The sequence below is a fragment of the Sphaerodactylus townsendi genome, linkage group LG02 (genome assembly GCF_021028975.2).
Source record: "Sphaerodactylus townsendi isolate TG3544 linkage group LG02, MPM_Stown_v2.3, whole genome shotgun sequence".
NCBI lineage: Eukaryota > Metazoa > Chordata > Lepidosauria > Squamata > Sphaerodactylidae > Sphaerodactylus > Sphaerodactylus townsendi.
In genome coordinates this window covers 104,881,102-104,908,573 of record NC_059426.1, presented here as the reverse complement: position 1 = coordinate 104,908,573, position 27,472 = coordinate 104,881,102, and the positions used below count along the sequence as shown (strand labels likewise).

At 41.4% G+C, this 27,472-nt stretch overlaps 2 protein-coding genes across 14 annotated transcripts in view; both read right to left on the bottom strand.

The window, feature by feature from the left end:
• The window catches only part of CTTN (cortactin), a 35,634-nt gene extending 20,814 nt beyond the window's left edge, over positions 1-14,820 (bottom strand). For 3 of the 5 annotated variants that reach the window (XM_048483226.1, XM_048483227.1, XM_048483230.1), the window contains exons 1-6: positions 14,669-14,819; positions 10,015-10,098; positions 8,625-8,698; positions 5,939-6,068; positions 1,492-1,602; positions 807-861 (exon numbers count right to left, since the gene is read on the bottom strand). In XM_048483226.1, the coding sequence (XP_048339183.1) occupies positions 807-861; positions 1,492-1,602; positions 5,939-6,068; positions 8,625-8,698; positions 10,015-10,098; positions 14,669-14,806 (592 nt within the window). In that variant the 5' untranslated portion in view covers positions 14,807-14,819. Of the gene's footprint in view, positions 1-806; positions 862-1,491; positions 1,603-5,938; positions 6,069-8,624; positions 8,699-10,014; positions 10,099-14,396; positions 14,629-14,668 lie in introns of those variants that run through there. The other 2 variants (XM_048483228.1, XM_048483229.1) reach the window with 2 other exon arrangements.
• A 10,552-nt stretch (positions 14,821-25,372) lies between these two features.
• Positions 25,373-27,472, bottom strand: part of PPFIA1 (PTPRF interacting protein alpha 1) — a 69,310-nt gene continuing 67,210 nt past the window's right edge. For all 9 annotated transcript variants that reach the window (XM_048483656.1, XM_048483658.1, XM_048483660.1 and 6 more), the window contains 2 exons: positions 27,081-27,151; positions 25,373-26,761 (listed from right to left, as the gene is read on the bottom strand). In XM_048483656.1, the coding sequence (XP_048339613.1) occupies positions 27,093-27,151 (59 nt within the window). In that variant the 3' untranslated portion in view covers positions 25,373-26,761; positions 27,081-27,092. The remainder of the gene's footprint in view (positions 26,762-27,080; positions 27,152-27,472) is intronic.

The following is a 27,472-nucleotide window of genomic DNA, read 5'->3' as shown; positions in this document are numbered from 1 at the left end:
TCCCCCCCACACGGTCCCCACAGAGATGAGGCCGCCAGTGCCAATGAAGTGCTGCCTCCGCTTAAAGGCCGTGTGAGCAAGCGGAACAGGGTGGGCAGACAGACGAGCAGGGTGAGTAAGCAAGGGGGCTGAACAAGCAGGGCGGGCAGCGGGGTAGTGTGGGTGAGCAAGCAGTGTCAGCCAGGCAAGCAGGGCAGGGTGGGCAAGCAAGCAGGGTGGTCAAATGTACTCCCCATGTGAACCAGGCAAATGGTGCCTGGGTCTCAAGCCCCTTCACGCCCCCCACCAGGTACACCACTGGTAATATTCTGCTTTATTTTTCAAAATAAAAACTCAAGGAAACTAACTAAATATATATAAGCAATGGAGTGGACCTTGCTTCTCTATCTCCTCCACTCCTGAAGAATAGCTGCTAGTTGATGGAAACAATACCACTTTCCCTGTGGACGAATTGAAAGTATTCTACCAAGCTGGTAATAGGTGGGACTTGTAGTATGCACATAAAATGTGACAACCTTCTAAGTGATCGATACTGGGAGTAGAGTTGATAGCCAACAAAATTAGGTAGCATCTCTTGAACAAGAGATTCCATAATTAAGGATCCTTTATCATCTGCCATCTCAAGAATGGGGAAAATACTTTGCTGCAGTTATTACAGAGGTAAACAATTCCATCCACAAGTTTTTAATCACAGTACTAAGAGACAGACTGTTTCTTCATGTTAAAAAAAAAACAAAGCTGGAAGACACTCCTGTAATCATTTGTTTTACAAAACATTTCCACAGACATTCCTCAGAATCTTTTACCTTTCTGAGAAGCATGTTTCTCAGTTTTCCCCTGGTATTCAAATCCCACAGCAGACTGTGTAAAAAAATAGTGGGAGAAAGAATAAGAAGAGCATAAGGATACCTTTATGGTGATGCATCTACTACTACATCATACTCAAGATTATTAATATTATCATCAAGAAAATGTTTATGCAGCCTCTTCAGGAACCTCATGAGGCAGTTTACAAACTAAAATAAAAACAAAACATATTTACCCCATAAGTGTATGTTGTGTATTACAAATTTTAGTCAATCAAGAATTTATCATTATTCTCAAGTTTCAGAAATATCTAAGCATCTAGGATTAATTTTGTGGCTCAGGTGTTGTTTTAATTACACAAGAACTACCCCAAACCATTCCAAATTTAAAATGATGTTCATTCTAGCAATCTACATTAGATCTTTGCATTCTTCAATGTATTCTTGAGTCAATACAAACAATTCATAATTTTCTCCCAAAAGCTCTTTTTAAATTAGGCTTATCTGTTCTTAGCTTTATTTTCAAGAATATACAAATAAAACACAAGAGAACAAGTGGAAAAGACATTTACACATAGCTACAAAATAATTAGTTATTGAACTTGTATTAAACATCAAAGCCAGCTACTGATGGCAATTGTAGAAGTGTAAGAGACAGTCAGTTTATTCCATTTCAAATACTCACCTGGTCAACCCTATCGACTTGCACACCAAACTTCCCGCCAAAACCTTTAACCGAGTCCACTTGGGAACAGTGCTTAGAAAGCTTGGATTGATATTCATGACCAACAGCTGACTGAAAACAGACACACAGATTAAAGCACGTACATCAATATCCTTGAGATACACTGGCTGCTCTACAGCTTCTAGAGGCCAGAACAAGCTACCAGGTCAACTGCCGATCAATGGCTGGACTAAGAAGGCCAAATAGACTGTGTTTCTATTACTACTTAACTGGGAAGCAAAGTCACAGTATTTATTTCTAAACAGAGATGCAATATGGAATTTTAATTGGATTTTGAGTTTATGGTTTTATGATTATGTGTTTTATATGTTGGAAGCCAACCTGAGCCTGTAAGGGGATGAGTGGCATACAAATTGAATAAAAAACCTAAATAAATAAAATACTACAAAGAAACTATGGCCATTTCTGCACGGGCCATGCGAGCGGGGGTGCACGAACACAGTCCATGCCAGTGCACTCCATGGGACCATTCGCACAGGCCATGTCACTTGCCCTTTTACCTCCTGCCAGCTCCCATCGCTCTGTGGAGGCCAGGGAACACACCCCCATGGCCATAGTGACACCGTTGGGGTCAGAGGCCAGCAGGCGTGTCCCCTGGCCTCCACAGAGCGACGGGAGCCAGCAGGAGGTAAAAGGGGACCGGGAGCAGCGCAGGGAAAATGCCGACTTCCACCTGATGCCATTTGCTCAGCGCCGGATGGAAGCCAGGGTTTTCAAAAACACCGAGAAAATACTGTTGTGGGGGAGAAACACCGCTGCTGCTGTGCTGCAGCATCGGTAGCTGTTTGATCTTCTCCCCCACAACGACGTTTTTACCGGCCCCAAGCTGCTCTAAATGGCCAATGAGAAACGGGCCTGTTTGTTCTAAGAAGCAGCCCCAGAAGACACTGATCTTTCACCCTCCTTCCTTCATGTGCAACCTGTAGACTGAAAACTTCTTAGCTTGTGACAAACAACAACATATTGAGATATCTGAAGAGAATATTTTGAAAACTTGCCCTTGCATTACTGGCCTTTAAACAATGACTGAAACCAACATTAAGTAGAGGTTTAAAATCCAGGTTTGAAGCCAAGGAGCAAACTACACCTTGGTAAAAGAGCCATTTCTGATAAGGTGAACTGCAGTTAGTTACGTACCAGGATATGTGAATATAGCTATAACCTATAATAAAGGGGGTCACATTCTTGCACATAGCCTGGAGATGTAGGTCAGTGAGAGGAATGGACATTCCTACACTACCACTAGGTACAGATGACAGTGTCCAAATTTAAAACAAGTTTTTAAAAAGTGAACTGCTGTAATTGACTGTACATTACTTTAGCAACAAGCATCATGCAATCATAAGGGCTCACAGCTAACCACTGCTCCTACCAGGAATATTATAATTCTATCCCACAGGAACCCACCAGCCATGCCTCCTTCCTCAAAGTCTCTATCAAGTCTTAACAACTTCCTCCACATTTGGTCAGCACATTTTGTTGCTGCAGGACAAAGGAAACAGTATAAGCATACAATATCAGCTAGGAGCTTTGCTGCTGCCTGGTTTACCATTTCTGGATTTAACTTGTTTGGTCATAAGAAAAAGAAAAACCATAACTGAAATGCAAGGAAATCTGCCGGACCATGGTAAAGATGCTACACTGCACCTGGGTTATAAAAACAATTTTCATATCAGATTAAAAAAGCATGATGTGAACATGTCAGAAAAAAAAAACATACAGCCAATCTTATCAGCTTAAAGACTTTTGTTCTACATATAAGTTAAGTTTCTCAAATCCTGTGTTCAGAGTGCACTTGGTGTTAACATAATGGGAAACAATTTACATAACTGTTTATATTCCACACTTTAAAACATACTTGGTCCTGAGGAGGCTTACAATAAAAAAAATCAAAATGCTATATATAATCAGCACACCATTAAAAACAGCCTTTAAAATTCCAGGAACATCAGATAATATTACCGGCAGTACCTTCAGAACCAGTATCAAAGCACTAAAAAGACACAAGCAATGTAATAAAGCCAACATTTTATCCTAATACCTTGTTTAAAAAGTAAGTTTTAACCCAATGCTGTGAAGTTTATTTATTTATTTGGTTCCTATCCTGCCCTCTCCAAAAAATCAGGCTCAGGGCAGCTTACAACAAGAATAGACAATCATGGATGTCTAGAACGCATTACTCAATCAAAGTACCATAGAGAAGGCTGTGACCACCCATCAGAAGGTGGGGGGATGTGGAAAAGGCCTCAAAAGATGGCCACTAATGGAAATCAGATCCACACAAGAGCAAATCCATACAAGTCCTTTTAAGTACACAGTTCCTAAAGGTAACAACTAGCACTTCAAATTGAGTGTGAAAAGAAACTGACAACTCCTTGCAGTGCTTTTAAAAAATTTTAATTTTCTGTATAACTAACACCAGTCAGAAATATGGTTCCCTATCCCCTACACCTTCTGACCCTTTCACTACCCTGTTCTGGAGTAACTACCGGACTCTTTGGCTGCTATGGCAGCTCCTATATTCATTAACAGAGTGGATTAAAAAATCAATGGTTTTTAAAAATAAAATTGTTTTTTTATCTAAACAATTTAAAAATGGTTTAGTTTTCTATTTAAGATACACAGATGTTACATTACATCTATGCATTTCTAATGGTATATCCAGATTAGTAATTTTTATATGTATGTCAATTAACATAGCTTTCAGAAATCTGGAGTCCTGCTTCTGCAACTGAATTTGTATTATGGCAGTCTTCTGGTGCAGCAAATCTGGTTCTCTGATAAATTACAGAACCAAGTTCTTGAATTGCATATAAGATCTTCCTCTTCTGGGAGTACATTTGTATGGAAATTAAAGTGATCTTGCTCCTGAACATATGGAAGAGGGCTGTGCAGTCCTGAAGGCTAATGAACGAATGAAGCTCAATGAGACCTTTTAAGCTTAAGCAGCAAGAGCTGTTCAATTCTTAAATTCTTAAATATACAAGACAAAACCTGGGAAGCTCCCACTAAGATCCATCAAAATGTCAGAATTCTGAGGGGTTTTCTATCTCTTTAAAAAGCTTCATTGTGCATACTGAGAATGTGATCCCAATTTTAACCAAAAACATTGCCCCTTGGAAGGATTTGTAAATATTTACAGCTACTCCACGGTTTGAAGTCTGTTCATAGTACTCTGACAGATAAATTCTGGCATTCACTAGCTAACAGCCCCGTCCAGGGAGGGGGCTGAATCCCCCAGCAGAACTGACGCAGGCTTCTGCTGGTGGAAATGCCCTCCCCAAGGCACTTACCCAGCGGAAGAGCAAAATTGCTTCCCCCAGTAAGAGACACTGCGCCAGCACCCCTGCCGCCGCCAGCACAGTAGGGCCAGGCCAGGGGAAGAGTCGATATTAGTCAGCTTCCTCTCACCTATTTGCCAGTTTACACTATTTGCCATTCAGCCCTATAGAGGTTTCTCAGTGGCAGGGAGGCTGTTTTGTTTCACAAGCCTCTCTGCACCTCCAGGAAGTCTCTCTGGGAGAGGCAGGGCAGTGCATTTGCACCGTCACCACCCCACTCGTTGCTTGTTTGGGACTGTTCGTCTCCAACCTAAGACTGATATGCTAAACATAGCTTAATTATTTTTTCTTCTATTAGAACATTATGAAAGAGGCTCTACACCAGTGGTTCTCAACCTGTGGGTCGCGACCCCTTTGGGGGTCGAAAGACCCTTTCATAGGATTGCCTAAGGCTCTCTGCATCAGTGTTCTGCATCTGTAAAATGGATAAATGTTAGGGTTGGGGGTCACCATCACATGAGGAACTGTATTAAAGGGTTCCCCTTTAATTAGGAAGGTTGAGAACCACTGCTCTACACAGAGATGCTAGACAACTAAATCACCCACTAGCAGGGGCTGATGGATTTGTAGTCCATGAACATCTGGAGAGCTGCAGGTTGCAAACCCCTGACTCACTAGATTACCATTACAAAAAAAATTTGAGCCTGAGATGGCAAAATTTATCATGTTTACATCTAAATTATACTTGAATGTGTTCAACTCTCCCAAGCTGAAATCAACGAGGCTCAATGTGTTGAGATTTACTATATCCATAATGGAGCACATATGGCAATTAAAAAAAACCTCCAAACTTACCAACAACATTGTGTTGATAACTTGCAGTATACTAAGCTTTTGTTGAAGGGACTGATACAAAGCAAAAAAAATTCTCTTTCAAAATTTACTGTTCTGTACCTGTCTTTAAAAAACAAAATGGTGCCAGTAGAAACATTGATTTCTTTCAATAATTCTACACATATAAATATACAAAATTTCTAAGTAAGCCTGATAGTAATCCTAATGAATATAAAAATGAAACCTACACGGGCTAGAACACCCACTCTTACCTTGTCCATTCGGTCTTGTTCCACACCAAATTTCCCACCATAGCCATGGGAAGCTTTTGGTCCTGACTGAAGTTCTTTTTCCTTGAGGGTCTGATGCTCTTGGAATACATTCTCTCTCAACTGATGAATGCTTTCAAAATCAAATGACAAAATGCACTAGTGGTTAGTGGTTAAGAGCAGGTGCACTCTAATCTGGAGAACCGGGTTTGATTCACCGCTCTGCCGTGGAGGTTTATCTGGGGAACTAGATCAGCCTGTGCACTCCAACACATGCCAGCTGGGTGACCTTGGCCTAGTCAAAGCTCTTTGGAGCTCTCTCAGCCCCATCCACCCACAGGGTGTTTGTTGTGAGGGGGGAAGGGCAAGGAGATTGTAAGCCCCTTTTGAGTCTCCTTACAGGAGAGAAAGGGGGATATAAATCCAAACTCTTCTTCTTTTTCTGTATTCATAAAAAATTAACAGCTCAATTCTATGAGTTGCTCTAGAAAGGTATACATACGATCTACTTTGTGCTATTAGTGATACCAGGCTCCAGCCCAACAGACCCTACTAAAGCTCCTCACAGCAGTTCTCCTGAGCTTACGGAGAACATCTCAGATTCACAAGATGTTTGAGTAGGTCTCACTGAGGCAAGGATAGGTAGTCACAAGCGAACTAGATGTGTCTATAATCACCCAATACCTTGTTATTACTGACTGTTTGTGTTTATGTACTGATTTTCAAATTAAAACACTTCCAATTCAAATTAAACTCAATAAATAATATTAAAATCTACTGAAGGAGAAGATATGCCAGAAAACTGAGACTCAGCAGAACAATTCAGTTTGTGATATAATGACCCGAGAGGATAAGGGCGATATGATGATTACAAACACTTTTCCCCTCATAAATTTATTTCATGTACATCCTACTATATGACTTGTTAGTCCGTTTCATCTGTTTCTAATTTCAGTGCATCCTCTTGAACATGGGAAAAGTAAATGGATTATTTTCTACATGTGGCCTGATCAGCCAGTTATAAAATATAGTACTAGTGTTTTCCTCTAAGTGCCGCACTTTGTACTTTGTATTACTCTTTGCTACGCTATTTAATGTAAGTGTTCTGACATGCCCTTAGGAGAAAGTAACTGCTGCAAAAAAATTCTGTTTTAAATCATACAATACCGACTAAAGTAAAGAAGAAAAACTGCTATGTCAGCTGTCATGACCTCTTAGCAACATCCTTTCCATTTTTAGCTCTAGTGACAATGGTTTTACAGACTTGAATCTTTACTACAGAACTATTCTCTACAGCCTGCCTGTGAAGACAACTCTGGGTTACTATTCAAGTAAGTCAAATGCCTGGAAGCATTTTGGGCCCACAATGCTTTTTACCAAGCAGAGTCTCAACCTGAGACCCAAGATGAACTTTCAGCATAAAGTATTATGAAGATTTATATTAATTTTGTCCTAATATCTGAAGAGATCTCTCTCATGCAGCTGAAGTACGATTTTGTTTTCCTCCTTGACAAGAACACAACAACCACAAAAAAAGTGAGGACCAACTGGATGATATCATTCCTCAAGACAACCATGAAAATGTGACATCATTTGGAACTTATTTTTTAACTTTTCAAGCTGGTATTACTGGGGACCATGCATAGGATGAGGATAGGAGCCTCTCTCCCCTACCTCCACTCTGTTTTCAAGCACCAAAATGGTGGTGATGGGGAGATAGGAGCCCCTTATCCCCCCCCCCATACCACAGGATCAGGTTCATGCAGCATTTAAAAAAAGAGGGGGGGTCTTAAAGAACTCTAAAATGGCATTGCATCCCCATGGCAGTCTTGGGGACAAGGTATTGTGAAGTTTAGCCTATACTAACCACTAGAAAGCTCCACTGGGGTAGTGTACATACCCTGTTTCCCCGAAAATAAGACATCCCTGAGAATAAGACATAGTAGAGGTTTTGCTGAAGTGCTAAATATAAAGCATCCCCCAAAAGTAAGATGTAGCAAAGTTTTTGTTGGGAAGCATGCCTGTCGACCAGAGCATGCAGCTGTGGAGCAGAAAAATAAGACATCCCCTGAAAATAAGACATAGTGCATCTTTGGGAGTAAAAAAATAATATAAGACACTGTATTGTCGAAGGCTTTCACGGCCGGAATCACTTGGGTGCTGTGTGTTTTCCGGGCTGTATGGCCGTGTTCTAGCAACATTCTCTCCTGACGTTTCGTCTGCATCTGTGGCTGGCCACAGATGCAGGCGAAACGTCAGGAGAGAATGTTGCTAGAACACGGCCATACAGCCCGGAAAACACACAGCACCCAAATATAAGACACTGTCTTATTTTCGGGGAAACAGGGTATAAACAGAGTCAGCATTCTTTAACATGATTAACCGACCAAGAACAGGTGTGGTAAGATCATACGCTTCCTCCCCATAGTGAGCCTTCCTTCTAGGTGTACCTATGTTAAGGTTAACCAGTTAAGGTTAAGGTTAGGTTAAGGTTAACCAGGTTCATCACCTAACCAAGAACTCTTCACTGGTCTTTCCATATCAGTATGGTTAGAAGAACTTGGTTAAAATACCAAGTCATTACATATACACAGCCCCTGTATACCACTCCTCTAGGAAAATGATGTACCAAGAACTATCACTACAGATAAACAAAATCACAGTTTTAAGAATTAAAGAAGTAGATTACTTGATGTGTTCTTGATGACCAGATCCTTGCACTGTTTTAGCACCCCAACGCTGTTCTTTTTCACTCACATCGTTCTGTAAAGGATATCAATGCATGTTATACAGCAGCCACATGTTAAGCACACAATAGAGAGCAAAAAGAGGTCTTTAAGGTCCTAAGACTGTGCACCATTTTTCCAATATTTTTCAGCTTTAGATTTAATAAGCCCAGAAATTATTATTATTTTAAAAGCCAAATTCTCATAGCAGGAGTTTCCAGCTATTTCAGGTTTTGGGTGTAATAAACCAAAACCTGAAAAATTCCAGCCATCTCCAAAGTCCACATGAGTCTCAGAGGCAGCAAGTGGTTCAACCAAACCCAATATTCACCTCTTCACCGCCTGCTGCCTGAGACCCACATGGACTTCAGAGGTGGCAGGAAGTACAGGGCACAGCATTGGTCTCAGCCAATCCCAGCATTCAGGTCTGCTCTGGAAAGCCATCATGGTGTAACAGTTATGAGCAATGGACTCTAATCTGGAGAACCAAGTTTGATTCCCCACTCTTCCACGTGAGCAGTGGACTCTTATCTGGTGAACTGGATTTGCTTCCCTGTTCTTACACATGAACCCTGCTGGGTGACCTTGGGCTAGTCACAGTTCTTCAGAATTCACTCAGCCCCACCTACTTCACAAGGTGTCTGTTGGGGAGAGAGGAAGGGAAAGGAGTTTGTATGGCACTCTGAGAACTCCTACAGGAGAGAAAGGCAGGGTATAAATCCAAACTCTCTTTCTTTTCTTCTCCAAGTCCACATGCACTTTGGAGAGGGTGGCAGCTGTACAGAGCTGAATGCTGGATCTGGCCAAGCCGACTGTTCACTTCTGAATCACCTGCCACCTCTGAGTCATAGCCTGCAGGTATTTGAAAGAAAGGCGAAGGAGGGGGAAGTATTTTTTTTTAACGGCAGTGGGGCAGAAGCAGCCTGAATAATGCCTTAAAAAATCAGCAGTATTCGGGATCAGCTTTTTGACTCTCTTAAACTACCACCATTTTATCAGTATTGGGAGGGGGGGTTCAATTTGGCTTTGGTGAACAGACACCCCTAGTCCTAAGTGACTACAGAATATTGATGAAGCATGTCTTATATTGTCATCTGTCTTGAAGACAGAAGTCCTTTTCTTCTACTACCAGTGAATGTAACTTCACATTCACATCAACACCTTAAGGCGAGACCTTCAGCTAAAAATGTCCAGCAAATATCTATATTATTATCTTTCTCACATACACAGAGAGTCCCTCAAGTTCAACCAAGTATTGTTTACACTGCTCCAATCTGAATGCTTCAAGCCCATACAATTTTTTACAAGTCTCTGTTGCAACGTTAACAGTTAAATACAGTAAATGAACCATACCACAAAGTCAGGGTCTGTCTCCCAGTCATCAGCCCCATCATCCTGGCTGACAGAGATGTTATGACCTGCAGTTGCTTTCCACATCTGAAATATTAGAAGTAGGCTCGCGTTAGATACAAACTTGTATCTCACATTTGGGGCCAATGTATTAAAGAATGGCCAAAATGGCCCAAGTTGTACAAGAAACACACTCCCAAACAGGGAAAATATTTAATTTCTATCCCTTCAGTCTATTGAGAGCTCGGTCGCTGGTTTCACTTAAGTTAGATACCAATAACAAAGGCAGTACTTATAAATTTAATCTAGCCTAAATTATTGCAAGCTGAGTTCTCAGACCAATGTGATCTGTTCAAGGTTTATTTTTTCAAAGATCTTCTTGCCATTATTCAACAGTTAGAAATAGTCGCTGGAAATATTTTAAAGGAAAGAAGGAAGTTCTTTCCGGTAAGAGCCAGCATGCATATGCTTGGTTCATTTATTCGAAACATACCGTGAACCACAAGAGAGAACTGTTCAGAAACGACTTTGCACAATTTGGACTGTTCACCTTTACACACTTCTTTTTTTAAGCCTCTACCAATGAATTGTGATTGTGTAAAATGATCACTAAAACAATAACCTGCATATGCTGTTCAATTTAGTTTACATCAAGTGGGCTTCATCTGAGACAGAAAGATGTCATAATATCAGTAAAAGCCACGGGGGCAATCTAGTGCAAGTTGTTGCTTGCCTGCATGACTGTCTGAAAACCCTTATCTCAGGTGTAGTTTTAGCTCCAGAAACCCCAAAAGCCCTTCTCTCCAAATCATCGAACAAAAATCCAGGACAATGGAAAGATTCAACATGAACTATTGGAACTGCCATGTTGTAGGCAATATTTTAGCCTCTGCTCAGATTTGCTCTGAAGATATACTGCATTTTTCATTCATGCTACAACATTTCTAGTTTTCCACAGGGCACAGCTGGAGTAAGAACGGCTTTACATTTCCAATACAGTTTGCTGTTCTGGCTGATTTCTTTCTGACTAGGCAGGAGAAAAACATTATCCATGCCACAGCCGTGAGTCACTGACTCACACAGCAATTTCTGGAAAAAGAGAGAAAAAGGACTCAGACCTCCAACTACTTTTTTCTACTGATTCAGCAGTAATGATGGAATTTTACATTTTAGCCAGGACACAATCAAGAGGCAAGGTTGGTGTACAGTGTTTTTCCAACAGCCAGCACAAGAAACAATGTTGCAACATCAACCTACCAGTATTTAACACTAGACATCTACAGCTCACAGTAACGCCTAATGAACTGTGCTAGTAGAAGACAGTGGTTCTCTTCATACAGAAATCCTTCTCCCCAAGGGATTTAAACAACAGGTTAAATTAACCACAGCCAGTAGCCACTCCTTCAAGACTATGTGCAGTCTGCTGACTTATACACTTCACTGCAAGTTTGCTATGGAACTACCCCTACTTCATTTGGGTCTCAACATTCCCAGTGATGTACACATTAATTGTAAGGACTGTCAGACGTTGGGGGGGGGGGGGGCAGCAGGGAGGTCATTGTTTTTTTAAGTCAGTCCTGCTCATGTGCCTTTAACAGGAACCTGGTATGCAGAAGGTATGCCAGTGAAGCTGTGCCAGAAAAAGCTTCAATTCCTTAATTTCTGCATCAGGCTGCTATTGAAGGCAGAGTAAAACAATGATAAAAATTCTGAGCAGCAGCAATCAAACCACTACAGATTATCCTGTTCATTCTAAGGAGACTGATGAGGAGACACTGGTTAACTAGGAAGGGGCTGGATTCTATAAACTAAATTCTATAAACTCCATGGATCTTTTCCCCAGCAGTCCCCCGAGACCCCTGAAAAGCTGATGCTTAGAACTACCAAAGCCCTGTGGGCAAAGAGCCATGAAGCAAGTTATGGAGAAGGGGAAATCAGACAACACTGATTACTTTTATGACAGACCTTTCTAGAATCTTCTGAAAGATACTGGGACAACGGAGGCACAACGGCAATCAATTCCACCTGTTCACAGCAACCCCATGTGCCCGACTACATTTTGTCCACAGAGCTCCAGAAACTCCAAGCATCAGCTTCTTACAATTCTGAGGGAGAAGAGCATCTTGGTACTTAAGGTTCATAGGCTCCAGCCTATATTCTTTCATCATGATACATTAAACCATGGTTTGGCAGCTGTTCTCTTGTATATGTGAATGTGTATACACACACACAAACACACAGCCCTTCCTGTATTGGATATCATTACACTTAGCATTATATCTACACTGATGTTTTAAGCAATCAATCAGCGTAAATCAAAACCTGCAAAACCACTATGGAGCATGGTTTCAAAAACTCTGATACAGCACTTGTGACACTAGAACAAACACAGTGCTAACCAGATTTTCCTCCTCAGCTGAAAGGAGAATGGCAGTGCAAAAGTAGAGAAGAATAAAAGTCCACAGAGCACTTCTGTTAATAAAGCATGGTTTTGGTAGTTGGGAAGCATTATTGTAGCACTGGACTAGTGAGCAACTAGCATTCATTTCCAGGCACTAAGGTACTGGCTTAGATTCATGAAGCCCAAGCCTTTCCCATGGGGCTGTCCACAAAATGACTATTGGCAAAGGACCCTCTGGATACTTCCTTCTTCATCTGGTGGTTGGTTTGTTTTTTACTATTTTCAAGTTGCCAAATAAAGGCCATTCTATTTCTAACTGCCCTTCGCAACATCTAGCACAGGGGTCTGCAACCTGCAGCTCTCCAGATATTCATGGACTACAATTTGCCATGCTGGCAGGGGCTGATGGGATTTGTAGTCCATGAACGTCTGGAGATCCATAGGTTGCAGACCCCTGATCAAGCTTTTATGTTCACTTAGGCTCTGTTTCTGTTGACAGTGCTACTGATTTTAGCTTAAATAACTGCTTAAGTTTTTATAGTGGTTTTATTTTATTCTGAAACATGCGCTGGAAAATTGTGTAGAATAGTAGGTCTTTAAAAAGCACACACAAATATATGCCAATAAACACTCATCTGAAGGTAACTGACCTTCAGTATATGGGGCATATAGAAACAACAAGGAGACAGGAAGGAAAAGGAATAGCTGTGTGGCACAGTTCTGGATCAGCCCACAAGAAATGGGATGAGGAAGTGAATTCAATTTAGATAATCTGGTCAAGCAATCGCCTCTTAGACACAATTTGAAATGATGGATAATACAGTGCTGTGACAGTTTCAGTCTGAATTAATCAAACTTCTGCATGCAGCAGTAATCCATGAGTAAGACTATATGGGCTTTTCTGAATCACTGGAAAAGCAACTCCAGAAATTACAATTCATTTCCAAACAGCCTCCATTTCAATACTGAAATCATCACTCCTGACCAGATTCCAGTGTTGGTCGTCTAATTATGATGGCCAGGATTGACACACATCCTCCTTACATCTACATTCACACAAGTAACATAAGATGCAAGGCAGTGATTTGAAGATTCATATTTTGGCAATGTCCATGATTTAGAATACTAAAAAGCAGAACCAATACCACAAATGTTTCCAGTTAGAATCCACTGCTTTCCTGCTACGTTGCCACCAACCTATGCAAAAAACATTCGTGCATTACATAATCATTAAGTTCAAAATTAACCCTTGCTTCACAGATCTCTCCCGGCTAATAAGCATTTATTTTAAACTTCAATAGAATTCTCAACCAATGGCCTGTCATAGGATGCCCTCAATGAGCACGGCTGAGAAACAGGGCATTCAGCCCTGTCACAAAGACAGTTTCTTCAGGGTTCTTTGACAGCAAACACAGGAAAAGATCTTGCTAACTTTAGGGTGCAAAAGAAAGAAAGAGAGAAAGAAAGAAAGAAAAGAAAGAAAAGAAAAACCACATACACACCCATGCTAATCATGAAGCTGTCCAGCAGCCCCCCACCCCACCCGCACCCCTTGGTTAAACAATCATTTCCCAGAAAGAGACATCGCATATACGCCCAGGGCTTTTCTTCTCCGAACTAACCATTTCTCCATTCCCAAACACTACATTAGTGGTAGCATTAGCATATCCATTCAAACACTAGTGAAGGCTACTGAAGGGATCGCTATGCCCGCAGGTGGGCGGGTGATGGAGCAGGCAAAGGATTAAATCGCCGCCTCCTTCCAATGGTCCCCCAGACAAGGAAGAGAGAAAGAACAACTCAACTTCTTTGATCTCCTGCCTCGTCAGTGGGAGAACAAAGAGCCACCGCAACCAAGCGAGGGGAAACCAATCCGCCCCGAGGCTGCAACGTGGCCTCCCATCCCACCCTTCATCTGGTCTGCTGCTGTCTAAGGCGCCCATTCCCAGCCACAAGATTGGAGCGCCTCGAGGCGCAGCCCCACCTTCCCTTGCCGACACCCTCCACGGCGTTGCCCCAGTCAGGGCAAAGGCAAAGCAACGTTCTCCTCGGCCCCGCTTTTTCCCCTTCCACAAGCCACGAATCTCCCAGCTCCTCAGCCTGCCTGCGGTGCCAAAGAGACTCCTGAGAGCAACCCAACCGGGCTTGCTAGGCTTCCCTGACCCGCCTTGCTGCGTGCCAAGGTGGAAGAAGCCTATCTCCTCGCTGGACACCGCAGCCCGCCCATGCCAAAGCAACAGCGCTCCTGCCACTTACTTTGCTCCCTCCCAGCCCACTTCCTGGCTTCCCAGGCGGCTCCCCTTCCTGATGCAGCTCCTGCTCCGGCGGCTGCTTCTGCTGCAATTTCCGCCTCTCCCAAGATCCCGTTTCCTGTTTTTCATCACGTCGCGTCATCAGGTGGGAGATGGCTAAGGCGAGCCGCCGGTGGCTGAAACTGGGACTCGGGCGGAGGCACGGGAAATTGCTGGCTGGGCACCTCCTAGTCCCGATGCAAAAGACGATGCTGCTTAACATTCAGTTCAGTCGGATGTTGCAGCGCTTTGGCATTCCAGATCAGGCGTATCGCCCTAGGAAGGAGCAAAGTGGGCTGGGTGAACTCAGTAATTGTGCTGCAGCTGGAAGAAGAATTTACTACATTATTTGGTTTGGGCACCTTTCTGCCGTAACTCTCTGATCCAGGGTACACGATGCATGTGCTGAAGAAAAAGTTCAAATAATCTCAGTGCCAACTGTGAATCCACTTGCCAAAAATACATTGTTAATATTTAACTTTTTAAATAATTGGAAATCACTTTGGAAACAAGATGGTAAGGGCTAGAAATGGCATGCAGAGAATTTTTTTTATATTGTGCTTGGCATTCCTAGGATACAATTACTAGATCCAGTGTGATAGGTTTGGGGGTAGGGGTGGGGTGGCTCATGAATACTGTTTCATGGCAGTAAAACTTAAGCAAGATTCTGAAAAAGCTAGAAGTTTAATCACTGGGAAAAATAACCACAGATAATTTGGAACATAATATGTGCTAAAACATGAATTTCTTGAAAAATGTGTAAATAATGATGGAAAAGAAATGTATATGTCTTACTGAAACTTGATTGGAAGAGTCTTGTCCAGTTATTCTTTCTCAGTTAACTCTACGTCCTTCATCAGCCTCAATATCAACCTGTACAAAAGGAGCAACTATAATACACAAGAGTCTTTCTTCTGTAGAGTCCTGGTGTGACTAGCTCCTGGCCTTGATTGTCTTATGTCTTGTGATGGATCTAGCAGCTGGCTGAAGTAGAGAAGCCAGAATATAAAGCATTAAGCGCTCACAGAGCCAGAGAGTGTGAATGACAGGCTGGGAGTAAAAGTTTTAGAAGCACTTCAAATTTCAGATAGGATTTGAAGGGATTCAGCTCTGAGTCTGATTCCGCACAGCAAATGTATAAAGCAGGGGTCAGCAACCTGCGGCTCCGGAGCTGCATGCGGCTCTTTCGTCCTTGTACTATGGCTCCGGGTGGCTTGGGTCCTCTCAGCTTCCTTCAGAGAGTCACCCTAAGGGTTAATGGGAAAGAGTCCCCATTCCTAGAGAGGCACAGCCTGAGACAGCTATCTCAAGCCACTTCTGGCTTCCCTGTCTCAGCTGCCTGGTTGACAGATGCCGGTGATGCCAGGGTGGGGTGGGGGTGGAGCACCGCTGGTGGATCCTGTTGAACTGGTGAGCGGTAAAGAGTGGGAAACAGGAGGGAGTTGCAGGAGCGCACATTTTCAGTGCAATCCTAATATCAGTCTGCCCCCCTTGAATGGGGGGTCAGAGGTTGACCCTGCTTTGGGTGGCCTCATTTCCCCCTCCCCTGGGTCCTTCTTGGGGGGCAGGACCACATGGGGGACCCCAGCAGTGCCACCTTGGGTTGCAGAACCCCCAGCAGCCCCGCTGAGCTCTAGGGGCTTTCCTGGCGGATGGCAGCCTGGCTGAGTCCAAATGAGAAAGACAATGTCAGGTTTTAAAGGAGTTATAACCTGCAGCCCTGCAAGGTTTCACTCGTCGGGGCTGTTTGATGGGGAGGTGGGGGTGGGTGGTTTGCTTCTGCATTGCCAAGGAGGGCAGGAGCGCATGGGGAAAGCCTTGCACATGGACCGTTGAAGGTTTACTTCAGAGTAAACCAATGGAGGGTAAGCTTGTAGATCATTTTAAATGTCAAAAAGTATTTGTGGCTCCAAGCATTTTCTTTTCCGTGGAAAACAGGTCCAAATGGCTCTTTGGGTGTTAAAGGTTGCTGACCCCTGGTATAAAGGGTTGCAATCGTGATAAAGGAACCCATTTTCCTGTTTACCCGTTCACATGCATTCTGTGCAGGAAGTGATTGGAGCCCACAGAAACAATCCAGGTTGCAGTGGCGTAACTAGGCAAACTGGAGCCCTGGGCAAAACCTGAGTTTGATGGGGGGCCCCAGACACGTGCCCGGTGCAGCGCGCACCCCCCAGCCCCCTTGTAGCTATGCCCAGTGGCGTATCTGACAAACTGGAGTTTGGCACACACACCTATGGACAGCTAATCAGTCTTCTGGGCAGAGTGGGTAGAACTGAGGGAACCAACAGGGAAAAATATTTTGTCAGAAAGGAAAAATTATACTGAGTGTGTGAGAGATATTTCCCATCCCTATTCTGTAGTATTTACTTCAAATGTTAAGTGAGTTAGGAAATGCTTCTTTCCATAATGTTAGCAGGCACTAGAGTTACCCTATGAACCTCTGGGTGCCAGCCTGAATATATTCTGTGAAGCATCTTGAAAGTCTATCATATTTTACAAGCATTAGGAATTCTATGACAAATGGATATCTCTTCGAAAAGCCTATTGCCAAACTTTGAAAATTGTAAACTTTGAAAAAAAACCCCTCAATATGTGTAAATTAAAACTGCCTTTTTGTATGCTGACTGTTACTAATTTATTTGTTACTCTTTAAAGGTCTTCTTGTGTGATTATCTGAGGTAAAATAGAGAAAGTGAAGGGAGGGAAACCACCTCAGTTCCCCAAGCCAGCTCAGTTAAACGTTTATTTTGGAGTAGAACAGGGTGGGTAGGACAACTAAAGAGAAATCTCATTAAGGAGAGAGAGAGAATAGCTGACTAGCCGTGAAGACAAGAATTTAGGAGATTTAGAGAACATTAATTGCCTTTAAGTATTGAGAGGTAGGAGAATTTTCCCCACATGATCCCTTGTACTTCACACTTGTGTTAGGATGACTCTATTCCTGATAGATGGTGAGGCTAGAAGGGAAGAAGAAGAACAGCATTAGTTTGGGAAGGAAGATCTGGGAATCTCAGCAGCAAATCTTGGTTTGTCTGTGCACAATGTGCAAAATGGTTATGAAATACATCCTGTTGGCCAGCAGTGCTATGCATTTAAATATGAACAAAGACATTAATAGGTGTAGTATTAATTATGTGTATGAAGTTACTTTGCAAGTTCTTTCTGAAAAGTGCAATGAGTTTAGAAGCAGCCCTCACTTTGAAAACTACTGAGTTAGGACTTTTGGATGATATGGCACACCACTTCACACACTAGCAAATGCCCTGCCTGAACTGACAGAAATGGCTTCAGAGTTGGGGTTGGAAACCCCTGAGCTAATAGTTGTGGTGAATATAGTATCTTTGCTGAGCTTCTATTGCCTTGTTCATGCTCAAGTTATAATGGCCACCATGGGATTGTCCCAGGTTATGATGGGTTCTACAGATGAAAAAGTTTTGAAACAAGCAAGAGTATAGTTAAGGAGCTGATACAGAGGCATTCAGTAGTGCTACCTATCCCTTTCCACAAAGATGGAGCACCTATTAAGATAGTCCACCCTTTGTGACTTATGATATGTTGATTCTTTAATATTCTGAAAATATGGGGAGCCCAAGTATTGATTCTGTTGAATCCCTGGAATGTGGGGTGGTCAGAAAAACAGAACCAGGCAGTTTCTTCTCTCATCTCACAGATGCTTTGCCCCTGTCCCTTAAACTCCAGCAAAGGGCTTTCAAGGCAAATGAAAAGGTATGACAAACCATTGCCTTCCTCTGCAGAGTTTGACTTGGTGGTCTCCCATCCTAATACCAATCCTGCTTAACTTCAGAGATCTGATGAGATCAGGGTCCACCATGCAGCCTTCCCCTCACGCCCCCCCCCCCCCCCAAAGAAGTCAAATGTTAGTTAAAAGATAGTAATTCTAAGCAAAATTGTACTGGAACCTTAAGCAAATAATAATACAATTAATGTAATACAATTAATGTAATGTAAATAAATATAATATTTATTTTAAAAAATATTCTTAGATCCAGTTGTAGGATTCCTGGTGAATGACACTTGTTTCTACTACCATTTAATGCTGTATAAAGAGGCATGCCTTCTGTTCACATGTGGATTTACACTGCAGTTTATTGGGACTTGACAGTAACTTTTCTGTCCCAGTCAACCATTTTCTAAGTGCAATAAGTAGATTCTCAAACTGTCTTTTCCCATTTTACACTAATCTACATGGCAAACTTGTTCTGAAACTTTAACATAGAATCTGTAGTACTGGAACATAAGAACATAAGAAAGAGCCTGCTGGATCAGACCAGAGTCCACACTCTGCAACTCGCAGTGGCCCGCCAGATGCCTTTGGGAGCTCACATGCAGGAGGTGAAAGCAATGGCTGCTGCTCCTGAGCACTGCTAAGGCATTTGCAATCTCAGATCAAGGAGGATCAAGATTGGTAGCCATAGATCGACTTCATAAATCTGTCCAAGCCCCTTTTAAAGCTATCCAAGTTAGTGGCCATCATCACCTCCTGTGGCAGCATATTCCAAACACAAATTACGTGTTGTGTGAAGAAATGTTTCCTTTTATTAATCCTAATTCTTCCCCCCAGCATTTTCAATGTATGCCCTCTGGTTCTAGTATTGTAAGGAACAGAAAAAATTATCTTTTGACATTTTCTACCCCATGCATAATTTTATAGACTTCAATCACGTCCCCCCTCCGATGTCTCCTCTCCAAACTAAAGAGTCCCAAACGCTGCAGCCTCTCCTCATAAGGAAGATGCTTCAGTCCCTAAATCATTCTTGTTGCCCTTCTCTGCACTTTTTCTATCTCTTCAATATCCTTTTTGAGATGTGGCGACCAGAACTGAACAAGTATGGTCGCACCACCACTTTATATAAGGGCATGACAATCTTTGCAGTTTTATTCTCAATTCCTTTCTTAATTATCCCCAGCATAGAGTTTGCCTTTTTCACAGCTGCCATGCATTGAGTTGACATTCCCCTGGAACTATCAACTAAGACACCCAAATCCCTTTCCTGGTCTGTGCCTGAGAGCACTGACCCCTGTAGTGTGTATGTGAAGTTTGGATTTTTTGCCCCTATGTGCATCACTTTACATTTTGCTACATTGAACTGCATTTGCCATTTGTTAGCCCACTCACCTAATTTATAAAGGTCCGCTTGGAGCTCTTCGCAATCCTTTGCGATTCTCACCACCCTACATAATTTGGTATCATCTGCAAACTTGGCCACCACGCTACCCACCCCGACTTCCAGGTAATTTATGAATAGCTTAAAGAACACTGGAAATCAGCAATTTCATGCCTGAGCACCTTAAGAACTCTTGGGTGAATGGAATCTGGGCCAGGGGATGTGGTAGCATTTAATTTATCAATGGCTGCCAGAACTTCTTCCTTGTCTACCACTATCTTCACTAATTCCTCGGATTCGCCTCCTAAGAAGCTTGGTTCAGGTGCAGGAATTTTCCTCACCTCCTCTTGGGTGAAGACAGACGCAAATAATTCATTCAGCTTCTCTGCAATCTCTCTGTCATCCTTTAGCACACCTTTTGTCCCTTCATCATTTAACGGGCCTACCACTTCCCTAGCTGGCTTCCTACTTTTGATGTACTTGAAGAACTGTTTGTTGCTGGTCCTCATGTTCGCGGTTATGCATTCCTCATAATCCTTTTTTGCCTCCTTTACAGCTAACTCGCTTCTCTTTTGCCACCATTTGTGTTCCTTCTCATATTCTTCATCAGTCGGGCTGGACTTCCATTTTCTAAAAGACATCTTTTTTCTGATAGTTTCCTCAACCTTCCTTGTTAACCTCCCTTGGAGAAGCGGAACTGCCAAAAAGGCACCCATGTTGTTCCTCTACTTCCCTTTATAGTCTTTGTGGAAAAATGGAAGAGCTGAATCAGCACATCTCAGCCCAAACAGACTCAACAGGAATGCTTCACAAGTGCATCCCTCCCTCACCTACTCCATCCCTGGTTTTGATAAACTGCTGCTCCTCACATATAATATCACTGGCCTACATGCGCAGAAGTAATTAATTAACGGCAGATTGCCCCAGGCCTGTTGTTCAACTCAGTCTTGTTCCTTAAGGGAAGTAATAAGCAGACTAAGTAGCAATCATTTCCAATGATCCATTGATAGGTCAGATTATCTGGATCTGAAAAGATTTTATACATATTTGCTGAGTTATCTGACTTTCCAGCTTTCCTATCCACTTTTTTTTAAAAGAAAAATTATAGTAAGCAGCATAATTAGCAAGCAATGTAAATAATACCTTCCGGCCATTTCATCCTAGAATAATCTGTAAGTGAACACAAGAAATACTTAACTAAGAAGATAGGAAACAGAATAATGCATAAGAACAAAAGTAAGAAAGTAACATAAAACTAAAATACTTACTGAAAATATTACTTTAATAGAAGTGGTAACCTTGCAGAAAGACAATCTTGAGTTCCTTGAAATAGGTTGGATGTGATTGTTTTTTAAATAAACACATGGAATAACACAACATGATGTGTATATGAGGAAAGTTAGAGTCGTATTCTGTATTAACTGTTTGGCCTTCTTAAGGTAGTAATCAAAATACCTTCCTCTTCCCAAAAAACTGCGGTCACGACCTTTTCTGCGATCTTTGGGTCTTGGATTTCTACAGCCTCTTTGGTCCTCACAGGATTTTGTGGGAATGCTGGGGAGAACTGCTTGGAGATGTAGACAAAATCCTCTATCATGAACTCCTGTCCACACAATGATAGGATCCAGCCCCCTTACCACTGCTTCTTCTGCCCCATTTGAACACAAACTAGCAATTGCTGAAGTCCTTTTATTGGCAGCATAATAGGCTCCACAGAAATATAAAGCATTTGAAATAGTAGTGCTGCTCATTCCATGAGTTTCAATTACATGCTTTTCATTTTCAAACAGTTGTTGAAAACCATGTGGCAGCAATCTAAGAACTGCAGCCCTTTATTTAAACTGTTTTTGAAAAAGCAAAAATGCAGCAAAGCTGCAGGTTTAAAAATATAGGACATAACACTGTTTTTGAACAAGTTTCAAGAGGTCATACATAGCATACATGGAAATATGAACAGCAAGACCACATGTAGCAAGACTTCGAATATATAGCTATTAAAATGTGAATTTAGTATATGATTGCCTTAGATATAACAGTCATTTCTCTAGACAGTTATGATTAATTTAAGATTTTAGGAAGTGTATTTCTAACTATGGAAAGTCTTCCAAGTTTCCATCCCCAACTCTTGTTTACTTTGTGTATGCTGTCCCTTTCATCCCAAAGTCGTTTATATCATTCTCCTCTCCTCCATTTTATTCTCACAGCTATTAGTGAGAGTGCTGACTAGCCTAAAGTCACCTAGCAAGTTCCATGGCAAGTGGGAGGATTCAAAGATGGATCTGCCAAATCCTAGTCCCACATCACTTTACCACACTGGCTCCATATCAAAGTTTCTTTTCTATTTGGCTCTACAAAAAAACCCCAAACTACAATATTTAAAACCATTTGAGACTGTGAATGTCACAAATTCCCTACAAAGGCCAAATCAAGTGAAAATTGAGGTGTAGCATGCCTAACTGCATTTGTTCTTGATTAATCTCCAGCCCTCACCTGGAGGGCAACGATGCTGGTTCCACTGACAGTAATGGCTGCTTTGGGAAGTAGGTACCTATTATATAAAGCCACAGGCACCCCTTTTATCATTTTCGTCTTTTAAAAACTCCCTAGGTTTCTTTTTAAGATGTCTTTTTGCAAATTTAAACTTTTTCAGGTTTGTGGAAAGATCTATCTTTCCTGTTCACTGCTCCAGTCAGAGGATTTAAGTATCCAAAGATTTGACAGCTTCAATATCAGAATGTAAGATTTGTTCACCATTTCACCACATTTTCTGTTTTATTTCTTGAAACATGTAAGAACATAAGAACATAAGAACAAGCCAGCTGGATCAGACCAGAGTCCATCTAGTCCAGCTCTCTGCTACTCGCAGTGGCCCACCAGGTGCCTTTGGGAGTTCACATGTAGGATGTGAAAGCAATGGCCTTCTGCGGCTGTTGCTCCCGAGCACCTGGACTGTTAAGGCATTTGCAATCTCAGATCAAAGAGAGGATCAGAGTTGGTAGCGCATAGATCGACTTCTCCTCCATAAAATCTGTCCAAGCCCCTTTTAAAGCTATCCAGGTTAGTGGCCATCACCACCTCCTGTGGCAGCATATTCCAAACACCAATCACACATTGCGTGAAGAAGTGTTTCCTTTTATTAGTTCTAATTCTTCCCCCCAGCATTTTCAATGAATGCCCCCTGGTTCTAGTATTGTGAGAAAGAGAGAAAAATTTCTCTCTATCAACATTTTCTACCCCCATGCATAATTTTATAGACTTCAATCATATCCCCCCCCCTCAGCCGTCTCCTCTCCAAACTAAAAAAAAAAAAAGAGAGTCCCCAAACGCTGCAGCGCTTTCCTCATAAGAGAAGGTGCTCCCAGTCCCTCAACTCATCCTCATTCGCCCTTCTTCTGCACTTCTTTTTTCTATCTCTTCAATATCCTTTTTTGAGGCATGTGGTGACCAGAACTGAACACAAGTACTCCAAGTCGCGGCTCGCGCCACGGCTTTATATATAAGGGCATGACAATCTTTGCAGTTTTATTATCGTAATTCCTTTCCTGATTTATCCCCAGCATAGAGTTTGCCTTTTCACAGCTGCCATACATTGAGTTGACATTCCCATGGAACTATCAACTAAAGACGCGTAAACTCCCTTTCCTGGTCTGTAACTGATAGCACTGGACCCCTGTAAGCGTGTATGTGAAGTTTGGATTTTTTGCCCCTATGTGCATCACTTTGCATTTTGCTACATTGAACTGCATTTGCCATTTCTTAGCCCACTCACCTAATTTATCAAGGTCCGGCTTGGAGCTCCTCAAGCAATCCCTTTGTGGTTCTCACCACCCTACATAATTTGGTACATCATCTGCAGAACTTGGCCACCACGCTTACCCACCCCTACTTCCAGGTCATTTTATGAATAGGTTAAAGAGCACTGGTACTGTCAATCACGGATCCCTTGGGGGACACCACTCCCCACATCTCTCCACATTGTGAGAATTTCCCATTTACACACTCCACTCTTTTGCTTCCTGTTCCTCAACCAGTTTTTTAATCCATGGGAGGACTTCCCCTCTTATTCCTTCATTGCTGAGTTTTCTCCAATAGTCTCTGGTGAGGAACTTTGTCAAAAGCCTTTTGGAAATCCAAGTAGAACCCAATGTCCGCTGGTTCCCCCTTATCCACATGCCTGTTTACATCCTCAAAGAACTCTAGTAAGTTTGTAAGACAGGATTTGCCTCTGCAAAAGCCATGCTGACTCTTTTCTCAAAGCAGGTCTTGCTTTTTGTACATGTGTTTTATAATTTTATCTTTAATGACAACAGATTCTACTAATTTACCAGGAACAGATGTCAAACTGACTGGCCTGTAATTTCCCGGGTCCCCCCTAGATCCTTTCTTAAAAGATTGGTGTGACATTGGCCATCTTCCAGTCTTAGGGATGGAGCCCGATTTCAAGGATAAGTTGCATAGTAAAGTGAGAACATCAGCAATTTCATGCTTGAGCTCTTTAAGAACTCTTGGGTGAATGCAATCTGGGCCAGGGGATTTGAAGTAGCATTTAGTTTATCAATGGCTGCCAGAACTTCTTCCTTTTTTGTGTACCACTATCTTCGGGTATAGTTCCTCGGATTAAGCCTCCTAAGAAGCTTGGTTCAGGTGCAGGAATTTTCCTCACCTCCTCTTGGAGTGAAGACAGATGCAAAGAATTCATTCCAGCTTTTCTGCAAATCTCCTGTCATCTTTTAGCACACCCTTTGTTCCTTTGTCATCTAATGGGCCTACCGCTTCCCTTGCTGGCTTCCTGCTTTTGATGTACTTGAAGAACTGTTTGTTGCTGGTCCTCATGTTCGCGGTTATGCATTCCTCATAATCCTTTTTTGCCTCCTTTACAGCTAAATCGCTTCTCTTTTGCCACCATTTGTGTTCCTTCTCATATTCTTCATCCAATTCGGGGCTGGACTCTCCATTTTTCTAAAAGACATCTTTTTTTCTGCTGCCTCTCAATAATTTCCCTCAAGCGATCCCTTGTTAACCATGGTGGCTTTCTTTTGGACTGGGCGCTGCCTTTCCTAACCTAATGTAAAGGGACTGTTCTTGCAAAATAAACAAATGTGCACAGAAGTATCATAAACTGTATAGTAGTTCATTTGATCCTTCTATCATATTGAGGGATTCCCCTCCACTTGGTACCTAGTTTAGTTTTCACTACTCTTCCATTGTTGATTGCTAACCACAGGCTTTTGAAAGTCCTGAGCAACTTGATTGTCAAATGGACTTGGAATTTAGAAGACGTAAATTACAAATAGATGTGAACTCTACTTTTGCCATAATTTATCTTTATGATGTCCTATGATTTTTGAAATCAGTATGTCCAAATATAAGGGCTAAATTTTAAATTAATGCAAACAGCAGATTGTGTTTCTTGAATGTTCATTTGACATAAGCCAAGAAAACCAAAAACTGGCATTTCATAAGAAATATATGATGATGCACTGAAATTTCAATTTTAAAAGCATTCAAGTCCTGTCACAAGATCAACAGCATGCTACTGGCAGTGGAAAAATGCTTCAGTACTTTATTGAGAGAAAGCAATAAATAATACTGTGGTAAAAATAGTTCAAAGTATTTAGACTGTACATAATTTGTTACATAATCAAAAGTATACATAAAAGGTTAATAGAAAAAAACAAACAGTAACACAACTTTCAGATGTACAATTAAAAAGAGCGAAAAACAAAACAGAGAGAGACATATGCTGTATATATTATTGCAAATAAATAATGCACCACAATCTGAACTTATTCCTTGCTGGCTTCTTCATGTGCTATGTAAAAATGAATGATGCATTTTCTACTTATATTGACTGATATAGCTAAAATTATTAACAACTAAAAGTGTGTCCAGAATTTATAACAAGTTTATAAATATATGCAAAAGATGACATAAAAAGTAAGGCTTTTAGAAGTTGCACTTCGTGCTTCAGACATATTGCGTATCAGCATCTTCGTCGTGAAACGGCAGTGCATCATGATTGGTCCGCTTAGAAGAATTGCATCAATATCTTTCTGCAAACATTTTCACACCAAAATACAGGAGAGCACTTCTTGCTGCCTGCTAACTATTAGGAGCTCCTCTTGGTTAATAGAAAATATTTTCATTTATGGCTTATGCTCAGTCAATGAACACAGACTGTACAAATACAGCAGAGAGAAGCAGTTATAAAGGAGCTCTCTAGAGCTCACCTATGTTCTGTAGTTCCTAATGATTCCCACATTTTAGAACTTGATGAAAAGCAAGTTATAATGAACAAAAGACTTAAATAAATCCACACTAAAATTGTATGCAATGGGTAAAAGATACAGTTTATGAACAGAAACAGAACTGAATACCATGCCTATTTTAACAAAGATCTGCTTTTCTGGGAGAAAAAAAAAGGAATTTTAGAGCTAGCTAGCTAGCATTTTCCAAGAGGCAAAATATATATACTGCTTGGTGTCGTGTGATATCTTTACAAAGATAGTAAAATCCTTTCACTTTCATGTTCATTATTAAAAACCATTATTGATAATTACAAGAACTGCATAATTTACAAAAACCCTATATTGCTTATAGGGGCATAAACATATAAGCATTACAGTACATTCAGTTGAAAAGACTAAAATTAACAAATCAGCAATAATTTGATTTATAAACTGAATGTTAACAAAGTTAAGTAATTATGAGACTCACATACGCTTACATAAATATAAAGAAACATTTAATTCTAAAATACTTTTTCTATAGAAGTCACAAATTCATCTGCTAATTAAAAACTCTGTAATAAAATATTTCAAAGTGTTGATTTAACAATTATCAACAGATTAAAGATTTCATGTTTCCAAAATACAGTCTCTGAGGAGTTCAAAATGTTTCAGCTCATCGGTAGAAATAGTGAGGATAAACTGAAAAGGAAAACAAAGAGGTTAGTTCAGACCAAAGCTGTATCTGATCTCTGTATCAGAAGACCACAAGCAAGACAGAAGGGTGGGTGGAACATAATGCACTCAGTTTAGACTTCAAACCAAGGCTGGGGCAGCCAGTAGTCCAGATTCCCATTTCACAGGATGTAGTCTATGGAAGTGGACATAGCTGTAGGGGTTGGTTTAGTAAGATGGCTCTTTTTCCTCAAGAAAAGTCAGTTTCTAATTTTTACGAGGATGAAGATAGGCACCTTAAAACTTTGATGCCAGTAAATCCTAAAAGTCTATCACTCTTACTTACCAATTAAAGGCTTTAACATGAATAAGTCCTTACTGTAGCAGAATCCAGTCTTTGTGTCGCTGATACATTGCCTATGTCAACAATCAGGAAGACATGCAGAACAGAGCATGCATTTAGTTAGCATCAAGTCAGTACACACATCAAAGTTAGCTGCACCGAACTCAAATAACTGGCTATCTGTTGACTAAACTCACATACAATCACTTCAGAGCAGATTGTGAAACCACAAGACACATCTTCTCCCCCATTACATACAGCAGAATGAAATTTCCATTCTCAGTAGGCAAAAAAATCCCTTGAACAGGAACAATGAATTCATCTACAGAGATGTACTCAGTTGGAACCCTGGAATCTTGAACATACCTTTGTGTAACACTTTCTTACTCAGCAAG